This window comes from Rhinolophus hipposideros, assembly GCF_964194185.1.
Source record: "Rhinolophus hipposideros genome assembly, chromosome: 7".
NCBI lineage: Eukaryota > Metazoa > Chordata > Mammalia > Chiroptera > Rhinolophidae > Rhinolophus > Rhinolophus hipposideros.
Window position 1 is genome coordinate 84814528 of NC_138053.1, and position 26393 is coordinate 84840920.

Sequence of the window (26393 nt, forward strand, 5' to 3'; positions counted from 1 at the left end):
TCAGTTAGGGTAGCCCATAAGCACAACAGCAATTTTCAACTGGCTGCACTCTTAAAAGACCACCTAGAAAGAGGAATTCCCAGTTGTTGAATCCAGACCCCACTGGACTATTTCCTCCTTTAGGAGATCTCTAGAGAACCTCTCAAATGTGGAAAATAAACCATTGATTGATTGATTGATTGATCGATTGATTGATTGATTGATTGATTTTTGCCAGGCTCTTAGCTATACAGACATCATTGTCCATCTATCGATTAATCCTCAATGCTCAATCCAAACCATATATGGGGTATTTTAAAATTATGATAATTGTTTTATAATCCATTTCATTGTTAAGCTTAATTTTCCTCTCTATTTCTATTTTTGAAGTAAAAATGTTTTCTTTCGGATTCATAACACGTGATGTATATTTTTCTATATTATTAATGTTAAAATAATGTGCATTCTTCTCTGTAAGCTTCACACATTCCAATTCAAGTTTTGTCATTCCTCTTCCCTTTTTTCCCAGTCTCAACAAAATGAGTAACTACTTATTTATTTCTGACCAGATTGTGTTTACTTGCTTTGACATGCCTTAGCTGCTTCCTGATGCTGGGCCATTTTTGCTAGTACTTTTCTTTTTCTTTCGTTCTTTTTTTTTTAATTTTTATTGGATGCAAATTTAAAGTTATTTGACTCAATGCCTTATTTTCCATTTGATATTATGTTACTCACTAGAGCAATTAGAGTAAAATGCTAATGATGATGTTACCAGAATAGCATAGCACATTTGCTACAATCTGGATTTTTTTAAAACAAATATAGAATATATTGGCTGTTTGGAAGAACAGCAGGTATAAAATTATCACTGTGCATTAGAAAATCTATTCAACAATTTCTGATGTTTTAAAGTTAATGAACATACACCCACAAAAATGAGAAATTGTTAAACTCAGAGTGAGTGTTTTATAGTCCTTGTGAATCATTCATCCAAATTCATCCTTCAAGTAGTCTAACCATTACAAGTATAATTCTAATATAATTCCTACAAACATAATTCTAACTTTCTCCACAGCCTTTTCCCAGTTTTTGAAATATAAACACATACCAACAATTACCAATATACAAAGGCATCAGTATTCTGACTAAGAACTCACACAGCACTATAAATTCCTTTGAACTAGTAATCAGACGTTTATTGGAAGATGTAGTTTTCCATTTCTTTAAAACTTGTTCTTCATTTTTCTTATAGCTAAGGGTGAAAATGTAAGGTGAACTCTTTTATTGGTTATCCTTTTAGTAACAAATTACATACATTTCTTGTACCTCATAGATTGTAATAATTCCTCACATAAAGTGAGGAACTGAAAAATAAAAATGAGCTGATATTAAGAGGTAAAATTACCACCACGTGGTTATACTTCAGTACCTATCCTGAAGTATAATCTTACTTTAACTTGTGTGTGATAAAAAATTGATTAAATCTCAGTTTCTTGCTCTTAAAAACAAAAGGGGGACCGTAAACTAGATAATCCACAAGATCCTTTTTAGCTTATAAACTTTGCTTTAGACAGATATCTTAAGATGAATGTTTTACATAAAACGTTATAAAATTGTCAGAAACCTACCACATTTCAAATTACCAGACTTTCATTAATTAATCCACAGTTAATATATTTCTTTAAATTCACTGTATTGTTTAGTTTTGCTTATTAAATTATTCAGTATAAGCAAGTGAGTTATAATTAACCACATCTAAATTAGGAAGTTAAATGATAGGAAAATGACTTTTAAATGTGCAGCACAGTACCAGTTGTTCTGTTTTTATTAATTGTCATGTGTCTTGCCATGTCCTTTATCTGCTTCTGAATTTACAAGGAACACAGCATGTTGTGAATTTTTAATAGGTTTTCCTCAAGGAAAGGAAAGGTCAGTATTAACATAAAATTCTTAAAGATTTGTGGCACAAATGTTTCACACTAAAGAACAGGTGTTACTGAGGAACTAAAGCCACAATAATCTGACATTTTTTTTCTGTGTTTAACAAAAACATAATGTCTCACCTAATAAAATATCACTAAGTCAAATCAATATAAAATAAAAGTTATTTCAAAGTCGATGCTATAAATTTATTTGACAAGTAATCCATAATCTTACTTCTCTGTAACATAAGCAACTGATTTTGTTCAATTAAATATTTAATAAATCCAAGTATTGGTACCTAATACCCAAATATAAAAGGGAGGAGCAACAAGAAAGCTGCAATTGTTAGGACTAACACTTGTTTGATAATTACTTAGTAAATGAGTTAAAATGTGAAATAAAATTCTATCTCATACACAAGAAAAGAGGGAGAGAGACACTACCAGGGTAAGGGTGGGGAAAGTATGCAAAAGAAGAGATAACTAAAATAAACTTTAAAAATTTGAAGAGAAGGAGAGGGGCATAGACAGGAGACTATAATGAAAGAGCTTGCCCCATTGCTCTCTTTCTGTATCTGTTAGGAAATCATCAACCAACATTAGTTAGTGCTCGTCTCCCATCACATTCATCTAAGTGAGGGAGCAATCCCCAAATCTCAGGTGGTCTAGAAATCCCTCTGCCTTACAGTAAATATCTGTTGTAGTTTCTTTATTTGTTCTTTACTTTCTTTATTTGTCTCAAATATCTTTATTTAAATAGTATTTTGCTAAATATAGGCTAATGTCAAGCCCGCAAACATGGTCAATCTTGGCCCCTTAGTGAGCAGTTGTTTCCCTCTGTAAGAAAAAAAAAAAAAATGTTCTTTTCTTTTATGTAAGTTCTCATGGTTCAAGAAAAATTTATTATAAGTTGGGCTTCTTAAAACCAAAACTTATAAAGTCATAGACCTAATTTGTTTGTCTTAGTTATGAGAAGGTAGAAATCTTTTCATTTCTGATTCTCAAAATTACAGTCCAACTTCTAGCCCTCATCTCTTTGATTCCTTACCCCATGTTCAATTTTCTGATCCAGGTAGGAACTACCATAGTATATGGCCCAATTACAAGATTTAATTTCCATTCTCTGTCCTATAAATGAAGGTAAAATCCTGCTGTGATTCATATTCCAAAACTGAGCATTATAAAAATTATAATCTCACTGTACTAGCAACTTTTTTGCATGTCTAACTGATGAGGGTAGTAGAACTGGTATTAATGAGTCACATCTTGTACTTTCTCTTCTGCCCAGTGTTCTTCATGAGATGTGAAATTTGTAAAATGCAAAAAATTCCCCATGTTTAAACCACTTCTCATTCTCTATTGAGTAGGTTAGGTGTTATATGCTTCAGGAAACCCTCACTCATTTCTGTGGGCTAATTTAGGTGCTTCCCTGTATATTTCCGTAGTGTTTGAAATCTTCCATAGCACTAAAATGGAATAGTTAATTTACTTTTAGAAGTACCTGATTCCTATGAGAGTAAACAAATATTTCTCAATTAAAATTGTTGAATGAGTAGACAATAAACATCATACCTGTCTACTACAAACCACAAAGTTATCTGATCAAATACCTAATAATATCAATAATCTTTTCTTGAATTATTTTGATTCCTAGACAGAACATGAAATTGATGTCTGCCATTTGGAAAATTGCCACTGTGTTGCACATTTATATAATTGGAAAGTTTCCCAGCAACTATGTGCATTTCCAATTACTAAAAAGCATCAATCTTGTGACTTTTGGAGTGTGGTTCCCTGGACAACATAGTCATAAGTTACTTCTGAGAGCTTTACTTCTGAGAGCTTTTTAGTAAAAAGCAGATGTTTCTTGAGTTTTTCAACCTTATTTTGTTGTCTGTGAATGGCTAAAAATGAAGTAAAAAACTATTTGTTACCTGGCTTCTTTATTTTTTCCTCCAAAATACATAGCCATTTTGGGTTTTCTGTATCCATTATGTTTGTAATAATGAGTTATTTGCCCAGAACTCAGAAAAATGCAGTTCAATCCAAATTTGATGTCTAAATGCTAATTACTGCAAATCATTAAACAAAAAATAGCCTGCTTTTGTAGATCCAACAATACCAGTAATACAATATATTAGGCATATGTGTGTGTTTTAAAATATTGTCTTTAATTTAAACAGTTTTGATGTCCATATACAAATATTTTCACAGTTAGGTTCATTGACATAAGTCCCCATAAAGAACACTTTTAAATAAAGAAACAATACTTTACATAAAAAGTAATCCCTTTAATATTTTGTATGTAATTAGATGAAAATATGTATCAATGTAAGTGATGTAAAGAGCACAAAAAACCCCTACTTAGATAAATATCTTTTTAATATTTTGCATATTTGAAAAATATTTTCTCTAATTTTTAAATCTCAAGGTTACAGGTCAGTCTGCCTTTTCTGACTTATGACTGCATTGTATATATAAATATTTAAAAGAACATTTATGTGATGATTTCTAAGTTATAATGCTTTATAGAAATTTAGAAAATCTACACATTGTTTTTTTATTTATTTCTTATTTTTAAAAAACAAAATACATTTAAAAAGCATAATCTCTTATTGCAAATAATCAAACTGTGATCTTAGCATAGGCAATGTTTATTCGTTGGGTGGTACAATTAAAGAGAAACTTATAACTTTATGCTTTACAAAGCTTTGTTCTGTTCCTCCTATGGCTAAGACCCTCCCTTCATGGAAAGAATTCCATGGGAAGCAGGGGATAGTCATATCTGAAACCCTCATATCCATTTCCATATCATACTCAAAGTACTTGGGACCCATTATCCCCTGTTCAAACATCCCTAAACTTGCTTCTAGGTCCTAGGAAGTTCTCTTTTCCAAGTCCGTCACCCAAAGACCAGACTCACCACTCTGTTACATGTACCCCTAACTCGGAGGACTGGCCTGGTGCACATCTGTAAAAGACAACACAGATGGAATTTGTCCATAACACATGGGCTCCTTGTCTTTCATTTGTATTGAAATAGAGTGTGCACTGGGCTGAGATGTCCACATGAATGCAAGCAAAGCTCTTTGACATGATGAGTTGATTCTGGAAGGTTAGTGTGTGGCCCTAGGGAAGGGGGCAGAAAAAGGCTTGCCTCGCACTGCTTGTGTCTGCATCTAACTTGTTGTCTGAGGTCCTTAAGAACATAGTTCTGACAAAACAGAACACTTTATTTTATAGTTCATTAACTTGATCTGTAATTTCAAAATATATAGACAAGTGTTATATAGACATCTATGTGTACTTTTGCTCTGAGACCCACAAGTATTTGCAGGGCAGTCAGTGTCTTGTATGAACCTCAAATGATACCGGGTGTTTCTGACATAGGAGCTGTGTTTCATACAACTTTGCCTGTCTTACAGTTCTTAAGATATCACTAATCCCCCAAATGGAAATGTAATAATTAATAATACATTTACAGGAGATGAATGTTCTGCATAATAACGAGAGTAAAATAATTTTCCACTCACAGAAAGAGATGAGAGAAGCAATGTTTACACCCGCATATCAAGACTGATGACTTCTGTCTTGGTCAGGAGTTATTTGCCTATGAAAGTGGTTATTTACCAAGCAACGCAAAGAGGGGAAATGTGTGTAATTTATTTTTATTATTTTTTTTCCCCATTTAGAATAAAAATCACCCTGGTGTATGAAAGGCAAGCCCTATTGTTTAAAGTATATACTATATGAGTGTGATCATATTTATTCAACTCTCATTTCAAGAACTAAGATAACTGACCTCATTTATTCAGTGATGGGACATGAGAGATGTTCTTTGAATTCTTTCAGCCTTAGGTACCTTCAGACATTATCCTGGATATTCTCTTTTTTTTATTCCCCTTAGCTTCATTCAGACCAAGATAAAGGAGATGGATCACTCAAATATATTTTATCTGGAGATGGAGCTGGTACTCTTTTTATTATTGATGAAAAAACAGGTGATATTCATGCCACGAGAAGAATTGATAGGGAAGAAAAGGCCTTTTATACTCTACGTGCACAAGCTATTAACAGAAGAACTTTGAGGCCAGTAGAACCAGAGTCTGAGTTTGTTATCAAAATCCATGACATCAATGACAATGAGCCGACATTCCCGGAGGAAATGTATACAGCGAGTGTTCCTGAAATGTCTGTTGTAGGTAAGTTTATTACAGCATTTATGATGGCGTTCAAAAAGTATTTTTTTAAAAATCAAGAAATTCTTCAAATATTATGACCAATTGATTGAAATCACCTCTGATTCCCTACTCAGAATACATATTTAATTTCCTCATTTAGGATATGCGTTCAAAATAAAAGAATGCATTTTTTACTTCCTATAGATTTATAAATTTTGCAATACAAATAAGTAGACACTTTCCTCAAAAATCCAAGAAAATACCATTGAAATTCAATAGAAAACTATGAAAACATATATATTTTTGTCACATGGATTTGGATAACAACTGTATGAAATTCTGAACTCAAAGGCATTATAAGTACATTTAGAACACCGTACATTTAGTATTTGCAAATATACTCATGTCATTTGCCTAGAATTTTTATGGATTATTGTAATAATATGAATAATAGCATTGATGAGATTATCCAATTATTTCATATTAATTATTTTTAAAGCCTGTCATTATAACCATTATATATAAAAGTCTGCTGATATAAATCTCGTATTCAAATATACCAGTTGAAAATTCACGTGCAGATATAAAATTACACTTAGTTTAAGTGTGAACCTCTAAGACCAAAGATATGAACGTACTAGAAGTATAAAAATTCAAGAAAATGAAATTCCCCTCTTCTTCATAAATAAGTAGAAATTATATTTGTAGTTAAAGAAATGTAAGCCTTTTTTATTATTAAATAAAGGATTACAGAACTAAACATCAAAAACAATGATAACATTTTTAGAGATATATATTTGGATTTAGTAGAATAGATTCATTTCTCAAATGTGGGAGAAGTTGTATAAACCAATGGAACAGTTGTGATACTTTTTTCCCCCTTGTATAGTTGTTATAGTAAATTTTCAGCTCTGCATTTCTCAAAAGCATTGTTGTGGGATTATTTAATATTTACTTCACTAAATCCCAAGGACTTTTCACAAATGCCTTATTATAAAGGCCTTTTAAATATCTTGAACTTTATTAAATAGCTTTTAATAGTTCATGGAACATGGGTTCATGTTGGAATGTTTCTAAATTTAAATTTTAATCTATTCATAAAATTGTATTCTAGAGCAGATGTTAATTATTTTTATAGCTAATTAGTGGATAGGGGAAAGAGAAGCATACTTACTCCTTTGTGATTAGATATGACCTTTACATGAAACAAATCAATTATGTGAAAATAAATTTAAATGGAAAACCTGAGCATTTGTAAATTGACTACATTTATTATAATCTGATATGCAGTAACATTATCTATTGTATGCATAAAAATACACCTGTTTGCTAAATAAATATGTAGCTGATTTCAGCATTTACCTGTAATAACACTATATATATATATATATATATATATATATATATATATATATATATGATTTTCACCTAAATTATATATAAATGTTTCTTTAAGAGGTCGTTATTAAAGCCAAAAATCATTCAAGTCTTCCATGAAAACCAGTGCTTTTGCTCCTCCTTCTGGTGCTGTGCAGAACTAAGCTGAATTTGGATACTTCAGGTACTTCTGTGGTGCAAGTCACAGCTACAGATGCCGATGACCCTTCTTACGGGAACAGCGCCAGAGTCATTTACAGCATCCTTCAAGGACAGCCGTATTTCTCTGTGGAGCCAGAAACAGGTCAGGAACCACAAATCGCTTTGTTAATTTAACAGTTTTTATGATCTTTGTAAGTTGAAGAAAGGTGGGAAAATAAGAACACACCCTTAGCCACAATACTCCCAGAAGAGTGAGGACGCCACACTTAGGATTTACTTCAGATGTCCAAGTTTCATGATTGAGTCAGCTCATGGAAATATACCTGTTTCTATGTTTTTACATACAGGTTTATGTCACTGTACAGCACACATGGCATTCTTTAGGAAATAGAATAACACCACACGTTGTAAAATATTTACATTGAATCACTTTTATAACTTCTAGACAGTAAAAATTAATAGCAAAAACATCTTTTGCCTTTCAGAAGCCCCTAGTGTAGATATGCAAGTTGTGGGCTTAATCAACTATTAATTGAGATTTTAATGAAGATAGCAAATGCTTTTTTGTATTCTCTTCAAGGTATCATCAGGACTGCGTTACCAAACATGAACAGAGAGAACAGGGAGCAATATCAAGTGGTGATCCAGGCTAAAGACATGGGCGGCCAGATGGGAGGCTTGTCGGGGACCACAACGGTGAACATCACGCTGACAGATGTCAATGACAATCCACCTCGCTTCCCCCAGAGTAAGCGGCCTTTAGTGTTCTTTCTGCAGGGCAAAAGCTTTAGAGTAAAAAAAAAAAAATAACAGGGGAAAAAATAAAGTTGTCAATCACTGAATATAAAACACACTGAAAAATGTGCTATAAAAATGGAAAAGAAAAATAGCGGGCAATGCTGATGAATTCACTGTTAATTGAAATATTGAAAATTAAATATTTCAGACATTTCATTCAGAGACAGGAAGATAATATGATCATAAAATCCCTGCATATATTCGGCATCTATGATTATAACCTAAAAGTATGTTTTTCAGTTAGCAAAAGGAAATAATGTTTTATTGGAAAACAAAGTAAGTCATAATTCTACAACGAATGTGTTTATTTCCACTTAGAATTTAATAAGGAGGATCCTAACTTGAGGGTAAAATTTTTCAATAAAAAACTCTAATTTGACATGTTAGAAAGGGCTATGTAGGGAGAACTTCACAAACTAATCAGACCTGTGTTAGATTTGTATTTAATATCTGTGTTTGGAATGACAATCATGCCACAACATTTTGTATTCCTGATCTATGTATAGATCCATGTTGTTTTACAGAATTCACCTTCAATTTTTCAAAATAAGTCAAGAATAGGTTAAGAGCCATTAGCTTCTGGCCACATAATCCATGTATTTATTCTCTTATTCAAATTTGATAGACATATAACTGGACAGGATGCTATCAGGTCTCAATGGATATTCCCAAGATTCAACCATTTACTGTTGATCTAAATGATCCTATCGTTCAAGTTGGAATTTCATGTTGTAAAACTTCATGAATTTGGCATAAAATGTCGACTCTCATATAACCTATGTACTCAATTTTTAGGGTTTGCTGTGTATTGACTTCTGAGTTATCTCCCTATTTTAGGTGTTCTTTTTACCATAAAGTACTTTTGTCATAAAGTATTTAAATACAGCTTTTTGAGATGTTTATATCTTTATACTAAAGACAATTGCACAGAAAGAATTATGGTCTGAGAATTCACTGTATTATTTTGACTCTTTAAGTGCATTTTACCTCTTTTTGTGCTAATTTTTATCTAACTTTGATTATTGATAGTGCATGATTTGAATTGACTTGTTAAAATCATGTGTGTGGAAATATCATGAAATTCAAATGGAATTTTCTTGAGCAGACTAATCATATGCTTACGTATTTGTGATGATTCTTTTGTTAGCTCTTTGTGGGACATGACCCTCATGTCTGCTATTGTGCTGTTTGGCCCAACTCTGTATATTTTTGCTTATGTTATTTCAAGTAATCAAACAAGGTTGCAACTCCAGGTTACATTTAACATTGGCAGGGAAAAGAAAACCAGTAATAATCCTTTATAATTCTTTCAGAGCTGTTCTAAAGACGTGCCTAGTTACATTAAAACTTAAAATCACATTTTATATGTATTTCTGACTTTTTAATTTTTTTTTTATTCTGAAACTGTTACCATAAGAATGAATACGCAAATTTAGGAGGAAACAAAAAAACATAACCAATTTCATAATCTACAATGAGCAAAAATATTTCTAAAAAAATCACTTCATCAATAACTGATCAGTAAAAGGAGTACTGTACTTTAACTGCTCAGGAACATATATAAAGGAACATATATAACTGAAAGTCAGTACATTTAAATATGGTGCATTCAATATGCAGATTATAAGTTCTAATTAATGGAAAAATAGACATTTGAAAAATAATAATGCCTGATGAAATTTTGTTTTATTATTTTTTCATCTGTTATAACACCTTTATTCAATAATTATTTCCTTTTGTTAAGCCAGAATTTGTGATTGACATTTGGTAGGCTCATTATACAAGGCTTGAAATGATGATGATGATGATAATAATAATTAATAACAATGATAATACATAACTTATATTTTCTAAATTGAATTTTTGTTGGGCTAGGTGCCAAGTTATTTATTGATGTACTTTATTTAATCATAGTAACTTATTTAGGTTGGTGTTATAACCTCTATTTTACAAATGAGAAAACAGAGGCCACATTGCAGTCAATGGCAGAGATGGGTTCACATCCATGTCCAACTCCAGAGTAAAAGACAAGACATTTAGAGAAATTTTTGACCTTCCTGTATCTTGTCTCATTAGTTTTTAATTACAGATGGAAAGATAATTTGTAGATGTTTATTTTCTGAATTATCTTTTCTTCTATGAATTTTGCAACCATATTTTACTATTGAGAAAACTCTGTCATAGAAATTAGAATGCTACTTGATAATCTAAGTCATGTAACAGCTGAAAAACTAATTTAAATGTTTTAATATCATTGCATTAAATAGTCAAGATACGGAGAGAGTTCCACAGTTAATGAAGCGTTTCATATGGAATATCACTGAAGTCTCACAACAAGCCTGTGTAGACCCATTGCTATTATTATTATACCCAATGTACAGAAGAAGTAAAGAAGGTTCAGAGTGGAAACGATAAACAGAAAGTAGTCCTGCTGTATAGAAATATAATGCAACCAAAAATATGTGCCACATATGTAATTTTAAAGTTTCTATCAGCCGTATTTAAAAAATTAATAGAATGGACACTTATTTAATCATATGTTTTATTTAACCCAATGTTATCCTTTAAACATATCATCAATATAAAACTTATCCAGATAGTTTACGTCATTTTTTTATTAATTCTTTGGAATGTCCACTTTACGTCAAGTGTTTCCAGTTACATCAAGTCTCATTTCTAATCAATAGTTATGTGGGGGTTGGTGGCTTGGCTAGTGGCTGTCAAACGGGACAGATTAGGAGTCATCCTGTATGAGTCCTAGCACTGTCTTCTTAGTAATGTATTCACCTTGGTCAATTCAACTGACTTCTCTATTTTTCAGTGCCATTCAGTAAAACTAGATAGCAATTCATACTCCAGGGAGTGGTTATCAAATTAAATAATTCAATGCCTGTGAAGTATGTGACTCAGTGGCTGCCACTTGTGTATTTATGTGCTCAATAATGTCGATTTGTGCAAGTGCTGCTGTATCACTATTATTATTATTACTAATTAAATATTATAAAAGTAGGGTCAGAACATCCACACAGATTGGTTGTTCCAAATTCAACATTTCCCAATATGCTACATCTGTGGAGGATAAAATTCTCAGTCATGTGGAAGGCACAGGGACACCTGAAAATGCAGATTTCTTCTTTTATTGGTTAGCTTAGTTTATTGTGTGGATCTGTAGCAGTCTTTCTCAGTCAGGCAGTTTTGGCCCCAGAGAACATTTCACAAGTTCTTGAGACTTTTTTGTTTGTCTGCATTGGTGGGTGCTACTGGCACCTGGTGAGTGTAAGCCAGGGACGCTGCTGCTAAATATCCTGGCAATTCACATGACAAAGAATTACTGGGCTCAAAACGTCAACAGTGCCGAGGCTGAGAAATTTTGATGTGTTACATGAGGATCTGTTCAAGTGAAATCATGTATTCATTTATCTAAAAATGTTTATTGAGTATACTATTGCACCAGACACTATTTTAGAAATTAGATGTATGAATTTTGCCCCCCAAACTCACCCCCAAAAAAACAAAAAAACACTGATGTTTTGGTCCTATGACCTTTCGTTAAAGCAGGGGAAGCAGATCATACCTAAGGAAAAGCACTGTATATGTACCAGGTCCTGGATAAAAAAGAAGAACATGTGTGTGACGGGTTGGATAAGGAAAGGTCTCATTCAGGAGGTGATATTTTGTAAGAACACTTCAAGATTAGTTAGACCCAGCCATATACAGAGGTGGGGAAAATCTTCTAAGCAGAGGGAATAACATGTGAGAAATCCTGAGGTTAGAAACTGAATGATGTATGTCAAGATCTAAAGACCAGTGTGGCTGAATCATCCCAAACAACACAGAGGTGGTGGGAGAGTAGATCAGAGAGCCCTACACTCACAGTAACATTGAGAACAGTAAATTTTCAGTGGTATTAACCAACACATAGCCGAGTGCCTGATCTAAGTGACCATTATGATCTTGTGGATTTAGAGGTATATATATATATATATATATATATATATATATATATATATGACTATTCATATAACATGCAGCAGAATGAATCTAACAGAAAGGCAATAGATTAGAAGGTTGGGTTGCACCTGAAAATCTGAGTCCCAAAAATATTTTCTGCTTTTTTGCTCTAGATGGAAATTGTATTTTTCACTCAAAAAGATATCTCTGTTGAAATTATTTCAGAATACTGGGTTATTTAAAGTGCTTTAATTTAAGTTTAAAAGCAATAAGTGAAGGACAAAATCTGTTGCTTACCTTCCAGCACTGTATTTCCAGTGAAGCACATGATGATTAATAAGTCTTGATTTCTGTTTATCAGTGGCTTATTGTCTAGAAAGATATTTCAATATGAAATGATAAGTGTGGTAACGAAACTATGCAGAGTACAATGGGTGTACAGAGGGGCAGCTCTCATCCAAATTGGGGAGGAAAATGGGAGTGATTCATCTTTTATAGGGGAAGCTATTTTGTGGGAACTTGTCGCTTAACCTAAATCCTTTCTTAAAACTATTACAACTGCCATAAGCCATACGGACAGGAAAAGAGAGATCATGAAGTTGGAAATTATCAAAGTTGCCAATTTATGAAAAGGCATATTCTGCACAGGAAAAAAAGAACATGCTTCAAAGTGACACTGTTATTTTTGGTGATGAAATAATAAATCATTATAATGTTTGTTTACCTGTATTTTCTATTTTTTTATATATTTTTGTAATTTGATAATTCTAAGAAAAACAGACTAGCAAGGGATGGAAAGAAAAAAAATAAGTGATAATTGCTTTGAAGAAGTCCAGTAATGAGCACTGGATAGTAGCTGTTGGAATACGACATAATAGAGGTTAATTGTGGATGATCTTTCCCAGGTCGTTTAAGTAGAAATCATTATTGTTGTGGAAGAAGCTTTAGGATAACAAGTTCAGCAAAAATAAAAATAAAAATAAAAAAATAAGCAGGAAGAAGATAGAAGAAATAAAGCCTGTACAGTAAGAAGCTGAGATGTACAAGAAAATAAAATAGAAAAGGAATATCTGATAGTAGTTAGAAGATATTCTGGGTGAGGAGTGGGACAGTAAAGACTTTATTATGAGAGTCTCCTACATCCCAGGCTCTAAGCAGGAATTAGGCTACATTGGCCAGCAAGGAGCCTGAGCTAGTGGTTAAAGGTGTAGACAAAAAAGTGATAACCACATGAATGTACACTTTAATGTCAGGTAGTGTGGTAAGTGATGTGAAGAACATAAAGAAGATTAAAGGACTAGAGAAGGACAGGGATATGGTGAACACAAGAACACAGGATATGGTGAGGCCAAAAAGGAACACCCACGGAGCCATAGGTAAGAGAGTCATACCACTATGGTCTCGCTTGAGGCTGGGATCACACGACATGCAACCTACTGTCCGCTTTGCTGCCAACAGACCAACTCTCCTCGACTCTCCTCCCTAGCACAGGCCCGGCAGTTATGTCAGCAGCCAATGGCTCAAGGGTTATAGCTGACGGCCAACAAGAGTCACAGCTGACGGCCATCTACTACCCGAGCCAGCACTCTTCCACGTGAGGCCGAGAGCCTGGAAACTGCTCTCTGGGGCTCTGTCTCCACACTGAAAATGAGTAAAATTAGGCAATTCAGCTTCTCTAGGCCTTAGTGTTGCATATCCAATACTCACAGTGTTACAATTAAAAAATCAGGCGTATATAAAATGTCTTCAGTAGTAATTGTAATATTTAATAGGTTCCATACATAGATTTCCTCCCATTCTCTTTTGCTTTTGAAGGTGTGTGTCTAATGTTTCTAATCTTATTGTTTCCTTGTTCTGATGCTACATTGTAATTCTTTTATGTCCAACCAAATAGCTTAAGTCTGGAAAGACCTATAACCCCGACAACTATAACAAAATGAATGCACGTACCACATACAAAGAAATAAATGCTTCTATAAATGAAGACACTAGAGCAAATTTTCCTGTTCTCCAACCAGTCAAACATTCAATGGTCCTTGAATTTTGACATGTTTCATTGTGCTAACGTAGAAAAATGTTATATTTCCTCGTCTTTAACTTCCTGATATTCCCATTTGAATATTTTAGTCTCATTCCCCTCATTTACTTCTTTCTTTTCTTAAAATCTAGAAACAAAATAGACTCCATGGGAAAAGTCTATACAAACATTAAATTACTGGAACCTGATCATTGTAGGACTTGGCAAAACCAACTGGATAACAGGATGATTTGTGCCCAAATGCCATTTTTTTAAAGCATCTCTGAGAAAATAGTATGATACTGACTTTTATCCAGGTCAGAGTTGGCGATTAAAGGATAGCTCATCTGTGGAAGCCAGGCTATTCCATGCATCTTTGCCTTAATACATCAGAGAATGCTGTGTGATATGACTCTCATATCCATAAGAAAAGAGAAGAGAAGAGAAGAGAAGAGAAGAGAAGAGAAGAGAAGAGAAGAGAAGAGAAGAGAAGAGAAGAGAAGAGAAGAGAAGAGAAGAGAAAAAGAGAACACAAAGGAAGTCCAGGTCTAGAGAAAAAGAGTTTACAAAAGCAGTTATGCAGATGGTCAAGGTCTCAGCCAAGCAGGTGGTGCCTAGGACTTGCTTCTAGTTCTTGGTTGGAGAAACATTTCACTAGGACTCAAGAAGAAGGAAGAAAAGTAAGAAGAGGAGACTCAGTGAGAAAGTTCCAATGCACAAATGAGCCAATTCTAGAGTACAGTTCAAGAAGATCATAGACCTTTAGTCACATTTAGCTGCTTTCCCACACATCCTGTCACAGAGACAAAAGACAGAGAGAGTAGATTATTTTTTCCTTCAATTTAACAGTATGGGCTCCTGAGAAACCCAACTTTCCTAAAACCATGTCCTTGGTCTGTTAGCTTTGTCACAGACATATTTGCACACAGCTTAAGTGGACAAGTAGATGACAGGGACCAGTAACATGTATATATATGTAATGTCAGTTGAGCTGAGGCTTGGTGAGGGGCAAAAATGTATAAACTGCAAACAAAATATATGATTGCTCAGGCTCCTTGCTGGCCAATATTATATGATTAAGTGATGATCATGTTTGCGTTCATGTTTGATCTTCTTAAGATATGTTTCAGGATACATTGTATATAGGTAATCAATATCAAATTTATGAGAATTTGATAGATAAGCTTCCAGATCTATCCCAAGTACACTCAAAAGAGTGAATGTATTGCTATCTACTACATTTTTTTTTTAATTGGTGAAAATATTAGAAAAAAATCAGTTCTTCACCATTCCGTTGTTTGTTCTGAAAATTAATACAGAATTAGTTATTTGTAGGAAAATTTATACTAAGATAAATAATAGGTGATGGGACATTTTGGTTGTGCAAACAAATTTAATTGGACCCTAATTTTCTGAGTATTTTGATATCATCTCTTTATATTTTGCACCAAATTATCGCTAAAGATTATGCCCACCTGCAGCCAATTCATAAGCAATAGTAAACAATTCTATAATCAATCAGAGCCTAAAAGATATTTCATATCTATGTTTGTTTCTTTTATCTGAATTACCTTGATTGGCTACTGACTTAATTAACCCATTGAAATTCATAAATATAGATTTTCTCGTTTGCCTAAATTAAAAAAAAAAAAAGCAGCAGGATAAAAATAATTGTGATAGGCACAGTTTTACAGTGTACATTAAACACTATAGAATAAAATACTGAGGGTGTCCAAAAATGTATACACATGACTTGTATTCATCTTTTGTTATTCATATATATTTAGTATTACAATGTTAATAGTGTTTTTTTCCCTTAAATTTGTACATATTTTTGGCACCCTCTGTATAAATATTAACTTATTTAATCTTCACAAAATCTATATAAGGTAGACAATTTTTTGTTGATTAAAAATCATAACCTGAAACAAGTCTGCCAGGAAATAAATAAGAGGTTGGGGACCCAGGTTCTTTGGCTCAGAAGTCTGTGATTTTAACTCCTACACCAAGAAAGAAATCCGTATAGCAAAGGCTCTTTTTGTCTTTCCCAGTGTATCCCACATTTAGTTAATTTCTTGATTCACTACTATATAGATTATAGGAACAACTTCAGGTAGGGCATACTGAATTCTTAAAATGTCTGTCCATTTTAATGCAAACACAGAAAAATCAAACCTTTGCTGGTTGGTGCTTTTTCAATACGTAAGAACCCAACTTGACTGGCTCCTTTGCTGTGATCAGTTAAGTAAACAAATTTGGACACATAAATAAACAACTTTGCATGATACGTGGTCTTTCAATGAAATGTCTATATGACATACACAGGGATTTAAGACGTGTACATTCAGTGAGCTGTGAGACTCCTTTAATCCTTGCCTGGTACAAGAGAGATTTAATTTAATAAGTGCTGATTTTCACTCTGTAAATAGAGTCAACCTCTCCTCTGCTGGGGATTCCAAGATAATGTAGGCCCCAGGCTGATCTGCATAATTCAAAATTATCAAGTACATTTCAACTAGAGAGAGAGTCAGGTATTTCCCGAGGAAGATGCTTTAGTGTGAGAAACAAGGGAATTACAAGTGTCTCTTTTCCCCTTCTTTTATTATCCATAGAAAAGAATATCCTTATTTTCAAAAGCACTGTTAGATATAGCTGTGATTTTTCTGTGACCCCCAAAATACTCTCAAATATTTGTGGCATTTTCACCAGTGTTCCAGTGCCTATAATTAGTAAGAAGTACAAAGAAATAATGTGATTGAAGCATTCCTTGATTTATTAATCGCTGACTGAAGCCGTACAATGTGGTAGGAACTATGCTAGGAAATAATAATGAACTAATAATGTTAAAGTGAGAGATAAAGTACAGGACAAATCTACAAATGATTTGCATTTTGAAAGATTATGCAGACGCAATCTCTCTCTCTCTGTCTCTCTCTGTCTCTCTCTGTCTCTCTCTCTGTCTCTCTCTCTCTCTCTCTCTCTCTCTCTCTCTCTTTCTCTTTCTCTCAAACACCCATACATACACCTTTAATTTGTTATGGTGTAGTTTGCAGTTTCTCTTATATATTGTCTCTCACTCTTTGTTTCTGTATGTAGATGTTGGTTTTGTGTGTATATATATATATATATATATATATATATATATATACACACACACACATAGGTATATGCATAAATGTAAGTATATATACACACATGTATATATACATATATACACATGCATGTGTATATATATATATATATATATATACATATGCCTGTGTATATATATTAAGTTGGTGCAAAAGTAATTGCTGTTTTTGAGATTATTTTTAACCTTTTAAATCACAGTTACTTGTGCACCAACCTAATATGTGTACACACATATAATGGAGAATGATGCAATAACATTTATATGATACTTGTCAATTAAAACACAAATCATAAAATGATTATTAACTCTTCAGATGTAAGGAGATCAGGAAAGAAAGAGAATATAATTTAAGAGTTTTCTAGGCAGGAAAACAAGGGGCATCGAGGGGAGAGCATTTTAGTTAGGGTGGAACAAAAGTGACATTCAAGGAAATGTGTGTGATTTGCTATGGCTGGACCCCGGGCTTTGAAGCAGGGGTTGTGAACCATAAGAATGGAAGGATAGGCAGTGTTAGCATTATGAAAAGGGTTGGATACAAAAATAAAATGCCACATATATTATCTAAGGAAGCATTGTTTAGGAGATTACCAGGCACAGTTTTACATTTTGACTAATTATTTTGGCAGCAATAAAGCACACCTCTTGGATCAGAAGAGCAAGTGTTGATGAGAGTCTGAACTAATGCTGAGGAGAGTAGGGATCTGATAAATATTTAAGGGGGTGATACCCAGGACTTAGTAATTAGGTCGATAAAGAGTTTGAGGGCAAGGGGAGAGCAAAAAATACTTTCTAGCTTTCTACCAGAAAAGCTTGTGAAGAAAGACACAGGGATTTCAATTTGATTTGAACATTCTATATTGAAGGATAGTGGGTTTAAAATATCTACCAGTTCGCGAAATGAGGTGCAAACATGATATATAAGTGAAAACAGCCATGTATGATCTCATTTTGGCTCAATGTTTAAAGTGACATAACTAGGGAAATATACAATTCCACGAGTGTGATGAAATATGTAATTCCCTAAGAGAAAGAGCGTTGTGTGGAAATTATACAAAAAAACCCATGAGGGACTCTCCAGTGGAAAGTGCCTTAAACTAAACTAAACTAAACTACTTGGTATTTTGCATAACGGGATTCCCTCTGTATTATGGTTTCCTCTAGAACAAACTTGGAAAATACCTCTGGGTAGGTATAGGTATAGATAAATAGATATAAAACTAGCTGTGCAAATATATTTAGACTCAGACTGCTTTTGCAGAGTTTTTACTATGCCTACTTGGAGACACATTGCAAAGAGACTGAGTGCTTGATAGAATGTAATATGTTCATGAATGACTAAAGTTATGTTAACCTCCCTGAAGCCTATATGCTTTTTATGTCTCTACACATTGCAATTGTGTGTATCCATTGATGCCAATCAACTTGGAGACAATTTCAAAGAACTATACCAGGATGGTTTCCCTAGACTGGGGATAAATGGCAACTTCTCTGAAAGCTTTGTCTTGTCCTTTTCTCAATGGCACAAACAGGAAACTAAGACATTGTTCAGCATGTCGTTTTGCTCTAATTTAAATTAAACGCCCAAAGCTAACTTGGTGATCATGTCTCCAGGGCTCAAAAATTTAGGTTTCTGTCTTTTCTCTGGTGAGAGTCTTCAGTTCCAGTTCCGAAGCCTCAATCCTTTGTCAATCTCTGGTGTGACTTTCAGCTCTCCTCTCCTCTCTCCTAAATGCCATTTAGCATTGCATAATTTCCTTAACTACTCTGCAATTTCCTCCAAGGAGCTTTATCTTGTTTTTAATTTCTTCCTGTTAAGCTCATTAAGAAACATCTTTTAAACATTATACAATGGAATGTTTATAAACGTGCATAATTGTGTCATTTTTCTTCCAGCAAGTATTATTTGAGATTATTATGCAGCATAGAGAAGTTACAATAAGATTACCCACACAGCAAATAAAAGAATTAAACTAATGTTAAATTATTTTATTGATTCATATATGTGTTTCTTTTTTTTTTTTTTTTAATCTCAACTCTGAAAAAGCGGAGTTCTTATGTAAATGAATAGAAACAAGGGCAGGGAACAAAGAAAAAGACAAATTATATCTCTTTGAATCTCATTGGTTTTTATTAAAACAAAACAGCAACTATTTGTCGCCAACCTCCAAACCTGACTTTGTCCTTTTCCCCCCTCAGTTATTGTCTGACATCTCTTTTGTTGTTCCTGAGGAAGTCACCCTGTCACATCTCTTACTTTGTCTTTCCTCCAAAGCCTCTTACATTGAGCTGTCAATTTCTAATACACAAATATGCAGCTTTTTAGAAAAATATTCAAGTTCAATGGTCCTAATGAGAAAACTTTTTTGTTAGAACAAGTGACCTGGAATATTTAATCTTGATTCTTAAAAAAGGCAAAACGACATCAGATTAATTTGAAATCTTTAATAATGAAAATTCCAGTGTTGTGTGAGGTTGTCAGTAAGTCTCAAAGTAGGCTTATTTATGGAGCCATATGTTTTGCTCAGTCCCTAAGAAGCCTTTGCAATATTACTTTTTAGATTTTTACTTCTAAATATAACTTTCCACATGTGATACAGAATGGCAATTACCTTTCTCCTCCTCAAATTCATGTCTTCGTACTTAAATCGATAACCAAACTAAGAAATATTTCTCTGCTCTAAACATTAACAGAGAAAACAGGTGATTCAGTCTGACACCTGGGAGTGAATTTGAAACAACTGTAAGTTGGAATTGATAGGAAAATGAAGAACTTACCGCATAATTAAAGCTCCATCAACTGTAAGATAAAAATAAGGAGCATGCAAATAAATGTCTTAAGGAAAGGTGAAACTTAAGAGGGCTGACAGGCTCACCGTTCCTTTGGCCAGTGTATACATGACAATCTCTGTCTCCTTTCTGGTTCCCCTCCTGCTGCTATCCCTACATGATAAACATCCTTGCAGGATCTTAATTAAAGTAATGCCAGTTTGTTTGACAAACTAGGATATTTGAGGTCAACAGACTAGTCTTGGAAATGAGTAAAAAGTATGAAAGAATATATCTCATACATTTAAAATACAAAAATATACTTTTTAACTTTGAAATAGGCTTAATAAATCTTGTCCTCAGAGTGGTTTATGAGCATAAACATAATAATTCCAGAGAAAGCATTATTGAATTATGTATCTTCAGCACTGAATGATATTTTATGAAATGAATTAATTACTAAAGTTGCCATGTAATCAAAACAATCGTGGATGTGTGTATTGTATGTGTATATACAACATACGTATCTTTATAATATAGTTCCTTGAATTATTTAACAGAAATAAATCTATACTATTTTGATGAATGGACTCAATCTTAACCATGGCTTCTCTGGATATCATGGAATGCCTTGAAACACTTTTATTAATGCTTCAAGGAAAAATAAATATATGTATGTGTGTGGTTGCACACACACACAACTCACCTACTGTGTGTGTGTGTGTGTGTGTGTGTGTGTGTGTGTGTGTCCCTTCCAGTAAATTACTGTGGAAGAGAATGGATATTTAATTTAGACTTATTATAATAAGAACCAATGCAGCATGATCTCGTCCCTGTTTAAGTCTCAGAAGGTAATGAAAATTAGCATGGATAAAGCTTACTCTAATCAACGTGAAATAAATGGTATAATGAAAGTAATCTCTGCACCAACCAAGAAATAAAATGAAGTGATAAATAATTTTGGATCCTTAACAAGAACTACAATAAGCAGACAGATTTTCAAAATCTAAGCATGTATCTAAAAATACAAGCAATCTTTAAAAAGTCCAAGCTAAAAATAAAAAGTGGGAGAACAATTTCCCAGAGACAATACTCACAGTGAAATCTATGTGACAATAAAATTAATAACACAAAAAAGGTTTCTTTTGTTTCTCTCTCTCTCTCTCTCTCTCTCTCTCTCTCTCTCTCTCTCTCTCTCTCTCTCTCTCTCTCTCTCTCTCTCTCTCAAATGTATATCCATGATGTGGAAACTTTTACCATAACCTGACAATCTCTAATATTATCAGAAAGTTTTTCTGTTTAATTTCTTTTAAAATAGTTTGCATCAAAATATTAAATTCACAGATGATTTTTCAAAAAGAAAAATTAAACACCCCTCCCATTATTTCTCACCCTGATCTCTAATCCTGACAAAAAACAATCTTAAACTGTTACATTTTTTAGTTCATCAGTGTTTAGCTACAATCTCTAACTAATATTTTCTTATCCTTAGATGTTGAAATATTTTTATGTATTAACCTTTTGACTTCCTTTCAGTATTGATAAAAGTGGAGCTTAGTAACATCTCAGTCTATTCTCAACCAAATATAAATTTACCACTTTTTTTCAGTTTATCTTGTTTATCTTAGCAAATATAAATACGTTATGAAAAATCTTTTATATCCACAATTCTCAGCATCCCTCTCTGTCTTTCTATCCCAACAGCATTCTCACTAAAGCACCAGATTCATCTAAGATTTTTTATTGTCTAAAAATAGCTTGTAATTTTCAAAATGCACTTATAAAAATAGTACACTATTAACTTTGTAAAATTTAGGTCTTTTGTGTCAAACTGTATAATAGAACATACTCTACCTCTCAGAAGTCTAAGAGAAAAAGCCAAGCATTTTATGTTCCGTATGATAATTTCAGCTATTAATTATTAGTGATCCTCTTTAGCAAAATTGTATTTCCCCAAGTATTACAAGTTTCTGGTTTTAATACGCTACATGTGCAGCTGCTCAGAATTTATTAGAGGGTAGCCTAAAATATTTGGTTTCATTTGGACAGCATTCAGAGTTGCAAACCTGGAGCCCTCAGTATTGCCATTCCGACATGGAGTAGCTAATCTCCATAGCTCAGGAAAACCTGCCATCCCAGACACTTCTTTGTGACTTTCCTAGCTGGATACATAGCTTTCTGGATCTCATGTATTTCTCTATCTTAATTTAGTCTCTTATTTTCCTGGAACACATTCTTCATTAGGTTCTTTAAAAACGTCTAAAGGGAGGGAAATTTGCTGAGTCTAAAACTACCACGTTACCACATTAGATTAATATGGTGGCTAGAGTGAGAATTCAAGGTTCAAAATAATTTTATCATTAAATTTAAATGACATTGCTCAATAATTTTGTAATATCTGGGGTTAGCTTGAAAGGTCTATTGACAGTTAGATCCATGTTTGTTTTTGTTTTTTTTAATCAAACTCACAATATATTAGTTTTTAATTGTGCATACTCCCTTCCATTGATCTTTTGGCTCACTAATTCTCTCCTTGGATGATTAATCTTTTGTTTAAGCCATTTAATTTTTTTTTTTGTTTTTAACTGCAACTATTATATTGTTAATATCTATTTATTGGTTTTGGTTCTATATGAATATATTTAGCCACTTTTTATTCTCTAGTAAAAGTTTTTTATGAATACCTTTACTTCTTAAACTATATGAATCTATATATATTTCATATTTTGCATGTGATGACTCCACATTAATTGCTTTATTTATCTACTTCAGCTCTAGGGTTTTATTTGCTTTATTTTTTGCTTTTTGATTTTCTTTATTATTGTTGCTTTTTAGTGTTTTTGTTTTTGTGCTTACACTCATTTTTTTCCATTCTTATTATATAGAGAGACATTATACATATATATATATATATATATATATATATATATATATATATATATAATATTTATTTTCCCCAAACAAAATGTTATTGAATTCTTGTTGTTTATGGTTTATAAAACTAGTATCACACTATATATAATTTTCTGAAACTTGAGTTTTTCCACTTTGAATTTTGCATCTAAAATTTGTTCATATTTTGCCCACATAAATGTAGCTCACAGTGTTCATGTTTGTATTTTGTCATGCCATGTGATTATATAATAGTATATTTATCTATTTTCATGGTTTAACATCTGGGTTTTTTTTGTTTGTTTTTTGTATCCTTTTGTTTTTTTAAACAATAATTCTGTATGGCGTTTATGCAACTATTCTCATACATATTTTATTGCATGGTTTTCTTTAAGCTAACATTTTATGTCACATTGTATAATCCCTTATTCTTTCAATTATAAGTTAAATCATGTCCCCTAAAATTATATTATGAAGTCCTAAGTCCCAGTACCTAAAGTGTGACCTTCTTTGGAAATAAGGTCTTTACAGAGGCGATCAAGTTAAAAGGAGGTCATTAGGGTTAGGGTTCTATTCCAGGATGATTGGTGTCTTTGTAAAAAAAGGGGGATTTGAACACAGAGAAAAACATGCACAGAGGGAAGATGATGTAAATATACAGGGATGCAGGCCATATAATTGGAGTATGCATCAACAAGCGAAGGAATGCCAAGAATTGATGGCAAACACCAAAAGCTCCATGAGGCAAAGAAGAATTCTCTCTCTAGAACCATCAAGAAAAGCATGGCCTTGTCAGATACCTAGATTTCAGACTTCTAGCCTCTAGAACTACAAAACAATACATTTCTATCGTTTTAAGCCACCTCGTTTTTAGTGCTTTTTAATAGCCATTTTAGTAAACTATATACATAATATATTTTGGGAAATAATACATGTCTCAAAGCAATTGTGCCAAACTTAACACCCATCAGCTGTGCGTAATAGTCCCTATTATAGCACACACCTAACACTTGATTTTGTCAGACTTAATTTTTGTTAATTTAGTAGGTGTAAAGTGGTATGAAATTTGCACTTACTTAATTAAGATCCAGTCTATTGCTCCTTGTTTATTTGTCTTTCTTGTTTCCTCTATTGTAAATTGTTTTCCATTTGTGTTCTTGATTCATTTTTCTTATCTTTCTTATGGACTTTCAGACATACTAAGTCAATGAGTGCTGAAATTATCCTCTTTTCTTTATTTGTAACATATTTCACTTTCTTCTTATTTTGTATTTATAGAAGTTGTTAATTTGAGTATAGATTCATTTAACAACCTTTTATTTTATGCTTTCATAGTCATTTGTCACGTTTTAGACATCCTTTCCTTACTGAAAATCATTAAAATATTGACCTACATTTACTTGTAAATTAAAGTTTTAGAATTTTTTTCGTAAGTTTACGAATGTTGTAGATAGCCAAAAAGATACATTCTCAGAATTTTTATCTAAAGTTTTGCGTGTCTGAAGGAAATAAGAAGAGATCCTTTCAGGATAAAATTGGAAATTACCAAATATCAGTACAATCCCTCTCCCATGTAGGTTAAAGCTGTCTTTGGTAGTAAAGTAATTTGGTTAATATACAGATACCACTTAATATTTTGTAGTTCAAGCATTTTGAAACACTGAGGAAAAAGTGAAGAAACTTGTGATGTTCATTGGGAGGGGACATCTTGTGCTAATTGAGGCAGAAACCTGCAGCACTTGGCAGAGCTGAACTTATCTTCGCTGGGAAATTTCAAAAACTTATTTGTAAAGAGTGCTGATAAGATATTCCATTAAAATACTAAGTATCTATTACTTTGCTAAGACTACATATACACACCAGATAAATATGTATCTGCATATGTGTATATATATGTATTGGTATATATATGTCTTTATGCACATGTATGTATATGTGTTCATAAATGCATGTGGAGGGGGTATGTGTACCCCAAGAAGTATCTGACATTATGGTCTATGTCTTAGGGCACCTGATTCCATCATTCGTTTCTCTTTGTATTCTGAGTTAAGTATTTACAACTATCCAGGGCCTTAATGTCCCTCACTTTTTTACAGTGGAGGGAGAAAGCTATGACAAGAGTCAGGCTAGAAGGGTCCTCCCAGGTGGTGTAATGTCAGTGGTTGTCTTATCCATATACAGATTCCCCCTGAAATGGTGTTAGACTACCTTATGATGATGGGTCCTTTTCCCCTTTGGTTGTGGTACCACAGTGACATCTTTCTCCCTTAGCACTTAAAGCTGCCTATGTCTGTATAAATATAACCCTCCAGGGTCACCTGAACCCATACTATGAATGTAAAATGTTTTTTTAGGGTGGCTTGTGATCACCTTTCCACTGAATGCAAAATATTTACCAGTCTTAGTTTATTATGGAGACAATTTGCTGTTGAGTAACCACGCTGTGGATTAAGTGGAGTTTGATACATGTCCTCCTTGTTTTAAGACACCATAAAAATAAAGAACAATTTTATAAAAATGGCAAATACCCTTACACCAAAAGCAGGCTTCAGTTTTCTACTTATTTCTCTAGGTTCTCTTTTTCCCTTTGATTTGGGGCTTGTACTTTTTTAATAGCTTCAAATGTGTGTCTCTGTCTCTACCTGTGATCTATAAGTATTGTTTTTCAGCTAAGAAGTTGAACTGAATTAGCTGGCTTGCATTGCCTGACACCAAATCTGATTTAATGTACTTTAATCAACTAAATTATCTTTTAGATGATCAAATTTTCAAAATGCTGGCTAGTAGAAGCAGGTTGATTGGTTTCTTTGTACTTTTCTATGATCTCATTAATCTTTGATGTGGCACTTAATTTTTGTCTCAAGAAATCCTAATCTCACTCTCCCTTGCATTCCTCAAACTTAGAAACAATAAATCTCCAAGATTTCTTTTATATCATAGGAAAGCACTTTCAGTCATGACCAGCGTTTGGGCATTAGGGTTGTGTTTCACACTAGTGGGATGAAATTCTAGATCTTTTTCAGTGACAACAATTAAAACAATAAGTGCAGCTACTTTACAAGTATGGATTTATAAGTAAAGATCTGTATAATCATTTCTAGTCCCAGTGTTCCTATTAAATCCTTTTGTTCTATTACAGTACAGCATTTTCTCTTATGCTGAAAAGTCTTAGATGCTAATGTTATAAATATCACAGCATACTAAATTCCTTTTGA

General features: G+C 33.1%; 1 protein-coding gene across 2 annotated transcripts in view; it reads left to right on the top strand.

Annotated features, from left to right (window-relative positions):
• Nucleotides 1–26393, top strand: part of CDH10 (cadherin 10) — a 146458-nt gene that overhangs the window by 85742 nt on the left and 34323 nt on the right. For both annotated transcript variants that reach the window (XM_081053547.1, XM_081053548.1), the window contains exons 3-5: nucleotides 5809–6103; nucleotides 7644–7763; nucleotides 8202–8369. In XM_081053547.1, coding sequence (XP_080909673.1) covers nucleotides 5809–6103; nucleotides 7644–7763; nucleotides 8202–8369 — 583 coding nt within the window. The remainder of the gene's footprint in view (nucleotides 1–5808; nucleotides 6104–7643; nucleotides 7764–8201; nucleotides 8370–26393) is intronic.